Source organism: Podarcis vaucheri (genome assembly GCF_965113315.1).
Source record: "Podarcis vaucheri genome assembly, chromosome: 2".
Taxonomy (NCBI): Eukaryota; Metazoa; Chordata; class Lepidosauria; order Squamata; family Lacertidae; genus Podarcis; species Podarcis vaucheri.
Genome location: NC_138760.1, coordinates 79,085,869 through 79,099,678, shown reverse-complemented (window position 1 = coordinate 79,099,678; position 13,810 = coordinate 79,085,869). Strand labels below are relative to the sequence as shown.

Below are 13,810 nucleotides of genomic sequence, written 5' to 3'. Positions count from 1 at the left end.
GACTGTATGCTGCTTCAAGGCAAGGCTTTCTTGCTCCACCCAGTCTCTACCTAGCATGTGTGTGTACACATACACCCAACAAGATCTGTACAAATTATTTATTGACCCTTAGCAGTTGTGCAACACTAAAAAAAAGTATCCCTAAACAGCTTATGACACCAAATAGAAGCAATCAGCCACAACCCTGACATATGGGCTACATTCCCTGAAAACCTTGTAGCATCGTTTCCCCTCTATCCCGCACCTCCTCTTTCTTGGGTGATCATCTATGTAACACTAACAAAACAAAATCACCCACAACCAGCCAACTTGTTACAGCTGGGTTCCCAAGGCATCACAATTATCACCAAAAGTTAAATGGAACAGACATTTAAACATAGTGCTTTTCCAAAGAAAAGAAAAGGAGGAGAAAAAGAAAAAAAGAAAGAAAAAGAATTCCCCCAAGTCCCTCAAAGGCCTCCTGGCCAATTTCATATATATTAGTGTTTGCTGTGGTTTGTTCCTGTTCAGATCTTCCAAACAAGGACACACACTCTCTTCATCTTATTGGGGTGCCACAATTCAGCACAGCAGCCCACTTAGTTGCCTTCCACTGATGGGCAAGTTTGAGGAGATCCCTTCCAAGAAAGAGGAGAGCAGTAAAACAACATACATGTAGAAAACACTCAATCCTTAAAACAGGAGTGTACACACCAGTTGAAGTAGTCAGCTGATGATGGAGAAGTGCGGCCTTGATGTAACATGGGCTGCTTGTGCTCCTGAAAGAAGAAACTGGTGCTGAAGTTGCATCATTGTCCAGAGGGATCAGTTCTTAAAAATGGGGCAAGAGGCTGACAGCGATGTGCAGATCAAGTTCTCCAGGCACAGTCACAACAAATAGCTTGAAAACGGTGTCACTCTGCTCCATGTAGCCTTGTTCCAATATTTCTGCAGGATTCAGACAGTCAAGCCTGGAGCAGTCGTAACAAAAGCAGCCTCAAGAGCAAGCAGGGAGAAGCAATTCCCTGTCAACAGTCAGCAAGTCCTACAGCCCTTTTAAATATGGAGAAACAGATTCAAACACACAGTACCCCAGCGACATGGCAAAGGTTCAGTCTTAATTCTTTCCCAGGAAGAGATCGGCAGGGCAGGGCAGATATACAGAGTACCACAATCACTTCAGCTCGCCGAGGAAGTTCAGGAGTGCTTTGTGGAACTCCTGAGGCTTATCAAGGTAACAGGCATGGCCAGCTCCAAGGAGCATGACAACTCTGGATTTGGGAATCTGTTGAAGGCTCTGAAGAGACTGAGTGCCCAAGCCAGTATCACGCTCTCCATAGATAATCAACGTTGGAATCTAGAGAGATCAAAACATTAACACATCAGTAATGTTCTAATAGGCCTGGTGGAAGTGAGCATGGGAAGTACAATCCCTGGAGCACTGCGGATGAAGAAATGCCATACTTTTATGTATGGGCACTTGTGGACGCTTCTTTGAAAGCTCTGCTGGAAATGTATTTGTAACATTTCTGGGCTTCCTTTCCAGCCAAAGCAAGCGCTCAAGATGACATACAAAAGCACACATAAATCAGAACATTAAAGAGCAGCAGATTGAAAACTACTATAAGGCTATGCACCCTTATAATATACATTTTAGCTGAAAGTGAAAAGGTTATAGGGGCCAATCATCAGCTTGGTAGGAAGTTTGAGATTGGGATTTACAATTGCAGATGTACTATTCCCCCTCGATTCTCACCTGATGAGAATAATAATAATAATAATAATAATAATAATAATAATAATAATAATAATTATTATTTATACCCCGTCCATCTGACTGGGTTTCCATAAAGCAGCAGCTCATACAATATTCAGATATGGAAAGGCATATATATATATATATATATATTTGCTTTCGTAGATTTTCACGGGTACAGGAATGCAGGTTTTGGTGTCTTCGGGTGTCTTCCCGTGTAAGAGTTGGGGTGTCTGTGCGACGTTTCGACGAGGTCTCACTCGTCATCTTCAGGCTGGTGCTTTCGGCTTCTTGTTACTGGAACAGAGCCAAGCTGGAAGGTTTCCTCCCCGTAGAGGTGAGATATTTGCTTTCGTAGATTTTCACGGGTACAGGAATGCAGGTTTTGGTGTCTTCGGGTGTCTTCCCGTGTAAGAGTCGGGGTGTCTGTGCGACGTTTCGACGCTCTGTTCCAGTAACAAGAAGCCGAAAGCACCAGCCGAAAAACCTGCATTCCTGTACCCGTGAAAATCTACGAAAGCAAATATCTCACCTCTACGGGGAGGAAACCTTCCAGCTTGGCTCTGTTCCAGTAACAAGAAGCCGAAAGCACCAGCCTGAAGATGACGAGTGAGACCTCGTCGAAACGTCGCACAGACACCCCGACTCTTACACGGGAAGACACCCGAAGACACAAAAACCTGCATATATATATATATATATAGAGAGAGAGAGAGAGAGAGAGAGAGTTAACTGAGATAGGACAGCCGGTGTTTGATGCACTACTGTCCCATATGGTCAGCTACATACCATGCTGTATACATCATCTGGACTAACACAATGGCCAAGCGACTGGCCACAGGGCTTATTTCCACCAGCTTCTTTCTTTTGTGATTATGAAGCCAGGGTGATTGCTATGCCTGGCAACGCTCATCATCACTTCACTTTTGCAAAGCTCCACATCTCCTTCCTAATTATGCATTTCAATGTACACCAAATAAATCTGATTCAACAAGTGTGCCTGTTGCCAAGATGCAAAGCAGAAAGTCTACCTAGAGACCTTCAGGCAGAAGAGGATGTTGGGAACCAAGTATCTCCCAAAGGAATACATTATTACAAACTTACATGACTGCACGCTCATGTGAGGGACTAAATGTACAAAACGTGTTGGCACAGAAGAAAGATGTACAAGAGTAGCAAATGAAGTGCCCTCCAGATGCTGTGGACGACATCTCCCATAAGCCCCAGTTAGCATGGCCAGCGGTCAGGAATGTTGTCTGCAACACCCGATGGGAACCACAGTGGCTGCCTCTTGCTATAAGGAGTAGGTAGGCCAGTGCAACTGAGAGAAGAACCTGTTCTCATTGTAATCTGGGTGGAGTCCTGTACATCTTCTGCTCTGCAGAAGCGTTGCACCCAGAATCAGGCGGATGAAACAAGAGAGCATACATTTCCGTACCTAAAGAAACTGTTTCCATATACAGTGGTACCTCGGGTTACATACACTTCAGGTTACATACACCTCAGGTTACAGACTCTGCTAACCCAGAAATAGTACCTCGGGTTAAGAACTTTGCTTCAGGATGGAAACAGAAATCGTGCTCCGGTGGCGCGGCAGCAGCGGGAGGCCCCATTAGCTAAAGTGGTGCTTCAGGTTAAGAACAGTTTCAGGTTAAGAACGGACCTCCGGAATGAATTAAGTTCTTAACCCGAGGTACCACTCTACAGAAGAGTTAATACTGAGGCAGCAAAAGGCAGAGACAGAATGGAATGGTGGGAAAGATGCCTAACCAGGAACAGAGACAAGAGGCTGTATTAAACTAACTTTTACTCAGAGTAGAACCTTTAAAAATAATGTTAGTCATAAGCATTGATTTCAATGGATCTACTCTGAGTAAAAATGGTTAACTAAAACCCAAGGAGGCAGAAAAGCCTGGAAGCTGTTCAAAGTTACTGAACTCTGTTATTTTCCTGAAATTTCTTATCCTTAATCCAGTATGTATTCCATTCCCCGCCCCCTGCAAAAAAGTCAAGCAGGCCTAAAGCTTCCTTCTAAACAATGAAGGTCAACTTCCCTGGGATGCCAGATGTTATGCCAAATTCTGTACCTGCTGTGTGTACACATTATTGGTTTTACACAGGTTCCCTTCAAAGCATGAGAGATGCACTTGTGAACGAAGGCTAGGCTGACATTCACTTTTTCCGCTCCACCACTAGAATCGTGTGCTAAGACTTGCCCCCATTATATCTTTATCAAATGAGCTGCAGGCCACAACATTAGAAGGGACACCGTGACACAGCTCCCTCTCTCTTACCTTGACCTGCTGATACTGCTGAGTAGTGAAGTCCTTGGTGCCTACAGGTGCAATGGGCACAAAGCCCTTCAGCTGCTCCCCACTAGCCAGAAGGAACGGAATAGAATAGCGACCACTCATGGAAGAGCTTATCAAAACAGGCTGCTGGAGTCCCAACTCCTTGAAGACTTGCTGCAGGAAAACAACACGGCCTTGTGCTGTCTCAACAGCGCTGGAGCTTGGGGACTCCCCATAGCCTGTTGAGAAACAGAAGGAACTGGGGTAATTAAGACAGCCAGGACACACACAGGCAACAATCAACATGCACTGGTGGAAAAACATGAGACTGATTCCAGCTACTAACTTTACCAACTGATCCCCATTGCCCAAACTGAAGAAAACTATGCCTTGCACAAGCTCAGGCCACTATCATCACTTTGTTAAGCACACAGATCTAGGTTCTTTCCTCAAGAGGATGGTTTTCCTCTGTCCAATCCTGTGGACAATCAGGGTCTTAGGAAGGTTGCAGAGACAGAGTTAACTGATCTTTGCCAGTGGTGGTTTCTTTAGTTAGTTAGTGGTTAAGAGGGTGAGCCATGAGCCAAGCGCCTTCCATTTCAAATCAACCAAGTAATCTATAAGGTGGTCTCCTGCAAGTCACAGCCTCTCAGTATTATGGGAGCAATATTATTGAATTACCTTACAGTGCTATGGTAGGAATTACCAACATATTTGATTCCTTCTCTCAAAAATGCAGTGATTATGAATGCAAGCATCATTGTCATTTAAAGAACCTGCACCAGCATTAAGTGTGTGGGGTGGGGGGAGAAATCACTCCACTAGCACTGAGGTTTGCTGCAAAATGCAGAGCTGAGTTTAGCTCCTATGAAACGAAGACTCAAGGAAGCTGAACATTCAAGGAGAGATAACTACATGGCTTTGCTGCTAAACCAACTAATTTTCATCCTGAACTTACTAGCAATTACTTCTGGCTTCCTTTGGAGAAGATGCAGCGATCTGTCTAAAATTTATACCACTAAGCAAAAAGAACCTTCAAATCATAGGTCACTGCTTACTGCTAATTAGCAGCCACCTTGTGCTCTAATGCAAGCCAAACTTATCTAGGCTAGTTCTGTCACATCTCCAAGGCAATGAGTAACTATGACAAAGAATCCCAGAGCAGGGACCAAGCATTGCCCTCTAGTGAACAGTGTTGCCTGAAAGAGGAATATATCCAAGAAAGATGGGCAGTGCTGTTTTCCCTTGTCTCATTCGTCACAGACCTTACAGCACCCTGAAATGATGGGAGCTGTAGTCCAACAGCATCTAGGGTCCTAAGATCAAAGAACACTGAAAGCATCATTGGAATCTGGTGGCCTCATGGAAGATCTTCTAGGCAATCATTTGCCAGCCAGCAGTATAACTGGCTTATTCATGGCCATTGGGCTAAGCTGTCTGGGAATGATGTGAGTTATAGTCTAACGGCTGGGGAACTCAAGAAAACTGCCTGACTTTGTACAGTACTTCAGTCACTTTTCCCCCAATGTGATTGATGGGACAGGGATTTTGGCAGGTCCTTTATTTCTGTGGCATTCATGTTGTGAAGGAGTTAAGGATCCCTTTACCACAGTGGTGGCCAAACTGGCCCGCCAGCTGTTTTGGGACTACAATTCCCATCATCCCGGGCCACTGGTCCTGTTAGCTAGGAATGATGGGAGTTGTAGTCCCAAGTTTGGCCACCACTGCTTTACCAGTTGTTGGCATCCATCTGCCTTGAGAGACAATGGAGTGTGCCTCTGGGGTGAAGTCAAACTGCTGCGTTAGCAGCACCAAAGTAACCTCCCCAGGGTGCAGGCCTGGGAAGTGTGTGTGAAGGTCTTGGGCTGCCCAGACAACAAGACCCTCCTCTCGGCCTTGCTGATGTGGTCCAAAGGACAGCACAGCACTACGTTTGGCACCAGCCTGGCTACAGGAGTTGCCAGAATGAGGCGTACAAGATGCCATTCAACTGTCTTAGGGATTTACTCCTTAGCCTTTTCTTCTCCAGAAGATATCCCACAAAACAGAGAAGGTTTAGGACCAGAGTTTTCCTTGTCCAAGAAGGGCTACCTTCCCAGACTGACTAGCCCAGTCTGCCCCTCACTTCCTCTACAACATGAGCAGAAACCGCCGCCTTGACTGTAGGAGCCACTATTGGTTTCATCTGATCAATTCGCCAAAGCTTGTCTTTGTATGGAGGGAAAGTCCCAAACTCACTGAGGGTTTGAGACCCATCAGCTACCCTCACCTGGTTAGATGGCCAGTCAAAGCTGCTCCTGGGCTGTGGCTGCTGTTGCATGCTGACAGCTTCTAGGAGCCTCAGCTGAGAGCTGAGTACGGAGTCGGGACCAATGATAGACAAACTACCCCAGGAGAAGCATGACACGTCCCCCCCCCCCCATGAGGTACAGTGGTACCTTGGGTTACGAACTTAATTCATTCTGGAGGTCCGTTCTTAACCCGAAACCGTTCTTAACATGAGGTGTGCTTTTGCTAATGAGGCCTCCCGTTGGTGGCGCGCAATTTCCGTTCTCATCCTGGGGCAAAGTTTGCAACCCGAGGTACTACTTCCAGGTTAGCAGAGTTTGTAATCCGAAGCGTTTGTAACCCGATGTACCACTGTACTACCTCTCCCCAAACACCCTTGCACGCCAAACCTTTACCCCTGCCCCAGTTATGTGGGAGTAGTTCAGTGAACACAGTAAGTGGTGCTTTTTCTTATACCTTTGCTCACTGTCAACTAAAGTGCCAGTGATGAAGTTAGATACACACATTTTTATGTTATTTCTCCCTGATGAGCACATAAAGCTCCAACATGGGTAAGTCTGCAGCTTATTCTCACCAGGCAAATCAATGGCTATTGCACGATATCCATTCTCAGAAAGTAAAGCTAGTGTCCCCAATTCTTCCCATTTTTTGGAATTGAAGGACTGACCATGCAGGAAGATCACTGCCAACCTGGGAAAGGAAACAGAGTGTATAGTCTATTTGCAAATGAAGAAACAAACAACAAATACAGAAGTAATGATAGCCTGGATGGGAGTGGGAAAGCAGTAAAGATTTTCTGAAAGGGAGGGTATATACACACTCCAGCGCTACTGAGCTGCACACAGCCTAGAATTAAATGTAAATGAGGAAGAGAGTAACACAGGACTGCAGCAAAGGATATACACATATTTGAGATACAGTGGCATAGTAAACAGTACTCAGGTTCTCCAACACAGAAAAATGAAAGTAAAATATTTTATAGGTGTGATTATTGGGAATGAGGATTGCAGATCGTTACCATAGATGTCACCAGCACTCACCAATAAGAACTCATGTCAAAGAAAGTGAGAAATGATTACATTATATGACTAACAGCAAGGATTTTGTTAGTGAAATATTGGAAAGAGAAAGGATTTCCTCATCTGAGGTAATAGTTTACAAAACTTTGGGAACTGGCAGCTTTACATAAAATTATCTAGTTGCTTTGGGTCTGACAAGGGTGGAATCTATCTATCTCTTTAGTGCTGAAATATTGTGCTTGACAGCTGGGAAAATGAGATTCTTTACAACAAATGTGCTAGCTGAGGAAAAAGGTGTTTGGATCTTCTGCAATAACGTACTAGGACTTGCACAATAAAGCTACCACCTGAAAAGTCCAATAGGTTAGCACAACAAACATAGGAGGAAAACTTCAGCATCAGCAAGACTCAGCAGGCTATTGCTACGTCGAACATTTCTGCACTTTGCTGGAAAGAAACAAAAAGATCTGTGAAACAGCTGACCCAGAGGTAAAGTCTAGATCTGGATACTTCACCATCGTAACAGTCATCTTTTGGTACCTCTAAGTGGAAAAGTAACTGAAAAGCCAAAATGTATTTATTCTCCCAAGTGCTGAAGGATCATTTTTAGCAGCAGAAGTGCAGCTACCAGGATAGTTTTAATTCAAAGATGCTTTGAATAACAGCCATCTTGGTTTAGTCAACAAGTGCTTGCGTATCTGCAGAGGCACAGAATGCACTGCTGGATCAAAGGAAGAACAATTTGTCAAAATTTGTTTTGTCTCTAGTAGTCATATTATTGCATGAGGACTCACTACTAGAATCATAACCTAAGCTGATGCAGTTGCAAACTGTCAGTATGGACAGGCTGCCATGGAACTTGTTTATTAATTAAGGTGACAAGGGCCATTTTATCTCATTACAGTCAGAGTTTGGGGGGGGGGGCTTACCTTTCAGTGAAGGGTGGCCCATCTTTCTGTACCTGTACAGCTTCTCTAAAGAAAACAGAGGGATTTTGCAGGACTGTCCCTGTCAAGATGGTGATGTTGCCTGTGCCTTGACCCTTATTCATTTCTTCCTCCATAGCCCGTGGCTTGGGAATGTCTACCGAGGATGTGAATCTCTCATGCTGGATTGCCGGCAGCAACAGGTAGAGGACGAAGGTGACAAGGACTCCTAAGACCAGCAGCCCCAGCCTGTTGCGGATCAAAGTCATAGTCATCTTTTCTGAAAGAGTTTGAGACAGAAAGGAAGGAAGAGAAACCACTAGGATCAGAGAATTTGAACACGGGCAAGGAAACAGGTGAACTCTATACAGCAACTCAAATTGCAGGATTACAATGGGTAAAGGCTCAGGAAAAATTAAGGAGGCTGTGTCCAGAGTAGCCTCTCTTTGGGCATGTGGCTTTCTCTGTAACAGCATGCATACTCCAAATAAATAATAAAATGATCCCACTGGGTAGTGGTGCTTTGATCCGGGTTCAGTGTGGGAACCGTATATCCCCAAAACCTCTTCTGATTTTGTACCACAGAAACCTAGTCCTTTTGCTGAGAGGTTCAGAGAACCCAAGATACCCCATCTTGCTCAACATTAGCTACTTCAAGTTTGTCCCTGCATCAGTGATATTCTCCAAGTCTTTACGATACCTGCTGGAGCTGGGTAGGCTGAGCCCAAAAGTTGCAATTGCCCAAGCAGCTTAAGAACAATTAAGTTCTACTAATGCTTCAGCCTGCTTCTACACATTTTCAGTACATCCTCCAGGAAGAGCTCTGCTGGGTCCCATTTGCTGCAGTGGCCAACTAGATGCCACTGGTAAGCCCACAACCTGGGCATGAGCACAATGGCACTCCCTCACTGTTTGCCCTGGCACTCAGAAGGGCTGCCACTCTGATTTTACACCAGACAAAGAAAAAAGGTGGGCTGGCATGGGCCACACTTTCAATGGGCCCCAACCAAGCGCTCTGCACTTGTGCTCCTCACCTACAGAGGGCAGAGTAAACAACTGCCTGCTTGCTCACATCATGGCAGATGGGCACACAGTAACAATGAAAAGAAGTACAGCAGCAGCTTGAAACAATGAGAAGGTTGGGCCTGTACTAAGAGGCAGGGTACTAATGATAACTTGACTGAGAGCTCTCCAAAACCTGCAACTGGCACTGACAACCTGCCATTAATAAAAAGAATGTATATTGCACCATGCCTCTTCCCCAGCACAGTGGTCAGGGTCTGTCTAGAAGGCTGGCCTATCGTGTTTTTATCAGCACACAAATGGCAAAAATTCAGAAATGCGTTTCACTCCCCAGTTTACTGGATTTCTATGCTAATGAATGCAGAAATTCAGCAGCGACTCACACAGTTATTATTGCACAGGAGACCTGTTAGTGAAAAGGTGACAACTCAATCCTCTTTTCTCTCTCCCCGTTTGCAACCCACCTTTCTCATACCCGTCCAGAGGGAGCCTGCTAGGTGTCCCTCTGTTGCCTCTTCCCAATACCTTTTCCAAATCCCCCCAGGTTTTTTCAAAATTTATTTTGCTGACTCACAACACACATGTTCAACAAGCATAATGCAATATACCTAATGTAACAAATAATACAAACTTTGCAGCCAAATGGAATAGCTGGTATCTCTAAACGGACTCTCATTGGTTGGCTTGTTTATCATTAGGCTGTTATTCCCATAGGAAACATGTTCCCATAGAAAACAAAGTTACACTTCTCCTTATAGTGCCTAAGGCTGTACATGATCCTAAACTCTTAACATTCCAGTAGACATTGAAAAGGCTCATTTTTTTTTTTAGTAAATGCATTGCCTCTTAAATCTCCCTTTCCTTAATTCTAACGATAATAGCTAATTCAACCATAAACTATATCCTACACTCTTAGGAGCCTTTTCTCCAGGGAAGGCAGACTGATATTTGTTCTATTTCGTAGTTACAGCTAATATTGCAGCTGTCAGTGAGTGAACCGTCATATCACTATTCTCTGGTAAAACAGCATTTTAATCATATCATTACATGCTATTACCAATGGGCAATGAAACAGGGGCAGGAATCTAACATTTGGTGGGCCCTCAGTTCCCCAGCCCTGGTCAAGAGGTCCTGTGCAGCTCACTCAACAGTGGGCAGGAAGGGGGGGGGATTCCTGTTCCCATGAGCCCCAACCAGAATGACCAACAGTCAGGGATGACGGAAATTGCAGTAACATTTTGTGAGACAGAACACACCTTGATAAGGGGGAGGCAAAAGAGGGAAAGGACCCCAGATTCCGAAGATGTTTCAAAACGTGCTGCTGATTTTCAGCAACTGGTATTCAGAAACAGTACGGCCTCAAACTGTGGAGACACAGCACAGTCACCATAGAAAGTAGCCACTGCTAGACTTCTCCATGAATTTGTCTAATCCTCTTTCAAAGCCATCCAAGTTGGTACCCATCACCACTTCTATAATTTAACTATGCACTGCATGAAGAAGTGCTTTTTTTATCTGTCCTGAATTTTTCAACATCCAGCTTCACTGGATCTCCGCAAGTTCTAGTGTTATGAGAAAGGGAGGAAAACTTTTATCTATCCATTTTTTCCATGCTGTGCATATTTCTATAAAGCCACCTCTTACTTGCCTTTTCTCTAAACTGAAGAGTCCCAAATGCTGCAACCTTCCTTCACAGGAATAAACAACTTTCACAGAAGCTATCCCAAGATATTGCATACCTCACAAGGCTTGCGGTGATGGTAAATCTTAGCTAGTTTTCATTCCTTTGTATCAGTTACTAACTACTTTTTACTCAAAATAAAGAAGGGACAGAGATAGTCAAAACAAAGCTGCACACTAGTGAGAAATTCAAAATTGTAAGAAAGAAGGGCCATAGCTTCCTGGCTCAGATTTCAATTTATCCTTCAAGACTTATCCTTATTCACCATAACCTTTCACCAGCTACCTTGTTGGATTTTATCCAGCAGCTGGGCTGCAGATTTGCTGTCCTTGAAGATGTAGGTTTTTCCCTGGTGCACCACCTTTAACTTTGCAGGGCTCAAGACGTAAGCCCGAGCTCCTGCCTTCAGGAACTGTTGCTTGAGTGCAACGAAATGCTTCCGCCTGGCGTACGTGGCAGGGCTGAGGTCAGGAAAGAAGGATACCTTGTGTCCGTTGAACTTTGTTGTCTGGGAAGCCCACGGTGCGTTCAGTATCCTCTCCCGATGGCGTACATCTGAGAGAGTTATTAGCACTGTACTGCCACTACCCTCGTGGGCATGCTTTGCTGGGAGACGGTATGCACTTTCAATGCAGATGGGAACCTCTTTCCCATTTAAATCCAAGGCAGCTGGCATCAGATTTTCTAGGTACGGAATGAGGTTGACATCTCCAACAGCTGCTGGGACACCAGTGACCCTTAAGTTCCGAGCTCGCACTCTGTTCTCTAGGCTCTCCAGCCTGCGGTCGGCCACCAGGCGCCCTAACGCCAGTTCCCTCATCAGAGTGGAGTGTTTGACAACACAGCTTTGCGTGGACACCACCTTTGTTTCCAGAGCTTCTACCCGACGGTCCGTCTCTTCCAGGTGCTTCTCCAGCCTGGCCAGTCCAGCCGAGAGAGAAGCCAGGGCTTGACCTAAAGCATCCCGCTCAGATATTATCTGCTCCAACAGCTCTTGTATTGAATTTGCCACGGACGAAGAGAGGTGCACCCGACGGATTCTTCCACCGTCTTTCAGGAGCATAGCGCTCCTATCTCTTGGGTGCCTCTGAGCCCCAGCCATTCACCTCAGCAAAGAGGAAACATTAACAACCTCAAGAAGAAGCAGAGACCATTCCTGCCGGGACAAGCACACAGCTTCCCACTGCTCCTGCCTGGTTAAGTATAGCAAGACACACCCTTGTTTACAAGCCTTTTTTTTTTAACCTCCCACTTGCACACACACCTTCCCTTTTTCCCCTCCTCCAATTCCTTCAGTGACACAAAAAGGAGCATGAAGCAGGCACCTCCGTTGAGGAAACCCTAACTGGACACTTGCTGAACACAGATGCAAAACTGAGTTGTCAGTTGTTATGGCAATTGTATTATTATATGCATGCCAACATCCACATCCCAGAACCCCCAGATGTCCTACTCAGCAAACTAGTCTCCCATGTAGTTGCAGCCACAGGTGCTCATAGATTTAAAAAGGAAGGAGGAGGCAAAACCAGGGAGCCCCAAAATGTCACCTGCTCCATCCCTCTTTTGGAAAACTCCCTCAGAGATAACAAATAGGTATACATTTTCAATGGTCTTGGGGGCCTGGTCAAAATCCCAATAAACTAAATACAGTATAGCAGAATCGGGAAGGAAGGGAGGGCGTTCTTTGCCATGGAGGAGTGTGCTTTTTGCCGTTTAAGGTGAAGCCGCTGCGGAGTTAAAACGAAAAGGAATAAAAATTCCTGAAGTAAACAAAGAAGGGTTTGCGCGGCGCTTAGCAACAACCAAGCTAGGCTTCTCGCCTCCTTCGATGCAAAACCTTGCAGAGAGGAGGCGGGAGAGTCTCTTAGCCAACTCTGACCCCCACTTCTCTCTCCCCCACCCCCTCCTGGCGGGTCTGGCCGGCTGGTCTCCCCCACATCCGAGCTCCCCAACCCCTACAGTCCCTGCGCGCGGCGGCGGCGGAAGCTTCTCCTCTGCCAGCCACGAGCTTTGCAGGCAGCCAGCGAGCGAGCCCGGCAAGCGCTTTGCTCCCCCGCCCAGAGGACAGCCCGGCCGGCCCGTGACGGTACCTTCACTTAGCAGCCTCGGCGGCAGCTGCGTCCTGCCTCCTCCCCCGCCCCCTGCGACACACTTCGACCCGGCTGGCTCGGAGCGAATGGCGCCACGGCGAAGCCTCCCCGCCCCGCTTCCACGGGGCCTAGCAGAAGAAGAAGCCGTCGGCCTGCGTGCCTTGCCCTTCTCCTCCAGGCGGAAGGCTACACCTAGCGGCCGGAGGAGGGACTACGCGGCGTCTCGGGCAGGAGCGACGCAGAAGGCGTGGTCGGGGCCTGGTCAGCTGCGGAGGGCGGGAGATCCCCTGCTTGCCTTATGCATATTCATATGCATGTATGCTCATGAATACACGATGATCGCAGATCGCGATGGCAAATTAGGAACTCTGTGTGTGTGTACGTGTGTACCCCACAGTAGCTTTGGGCTGTGCCAACTCATGCATCCAAAACTCCAAGTGAGTGCCCCCCCCAGCCCAAATCTGCCTTGGGTGCAAAGACACTGTCAAATGTGACTTATTATTAATTGCACTTATTCGTTAGTACTTTTTGCAGAAAGTAAAAGCGACTTACAACCTGAGGTCCAGTTGTGATGGTGGGGTTCAAGATCTGCTATTATTTCTGCAGCAGGGTGCCTGCATCCAGCATCAGCAAGCCACCCAATGAGCAAGAAGGGGGTGCTTTTTAGCAATTGAGACGCTAATCAGAGTGAAAGGAGGTGAATTGGCCACTGAGGATTGGCTCCTAAGGTCATTCTGAAGAAGGTGTGCAGGAAGA

At 46.2% G+C, this 13,810-nt stretch overlaps 1 protein-coding gene across 3 annotated transcripts; it reads right to left on the bottom strand.

Moving 5' to 3' along the window:
- Positions 1-83: 83 nt before the first annotated feature.
- Positions 84-13,246, bottom strand: ABHD14A (abhydrolase domain containing 14A). Of its 3 annotated transcripts, none has more exons than XM_082214600.1 (5): positions 13,055-13,246; positions 8,264-8,540; positions 6,890-7,005; positions 4,030-4,265; positions 84-1,336 (listed from the first exon to the last, which is right to left on the bottom strand). In XM_082214600.1, exons 2-5 carry the CDS (start codon positions 8,533-8,535, stop codon positions 1,154-1,156), a joined length of 807 nt encoding a protein of 268 aa, XP_082070726.1. In that variant the 5' UTR covers positions 8,536-8,540; positions 13,055-13,246; the 3' UTR covers positions 84-1,153. The 3 variants fall into 3 exon arrangements, with proteins under 3 accessions (XP_082070726.1, XP_082070725.1, XP_082070727.1); XM_082214599.1 differs by lacking the exon at positions 13,055-13,246 and adding an exon at positions 12,229-12,831; XM_082214601.1 differs by lacking the exon at positions 13,055-13,246 and adding an exon at positions 11,250-11,412.
- Between the last annotated feature and the right edge of the window lie 564 nt (positions 13,247-13,810).

Coding starts and splice junctions, on each gene's coding strand:
- ABHD14A (XM_082214600.1), bottom strand. CDS start 8,535: ATGACTATGACTTTGATCCGCAACAGGCTGGGGCTGCTGGTCTTAGGA. Junction 7,006..8,263: donor GGGCCACCCTTCACTGAAAG/GTAAGCCCCCCC, acceptor TTCCTTTCCCAG/GTTGGCAGTGATCTTCCTGC. Junction 4,266..6,889: donor AATAGCCATTGATTTGCCTG/GTGAGAATAAGC, acceptor GTTTCTCAACAG/GCTATGGGGAGTCCCCAAGC.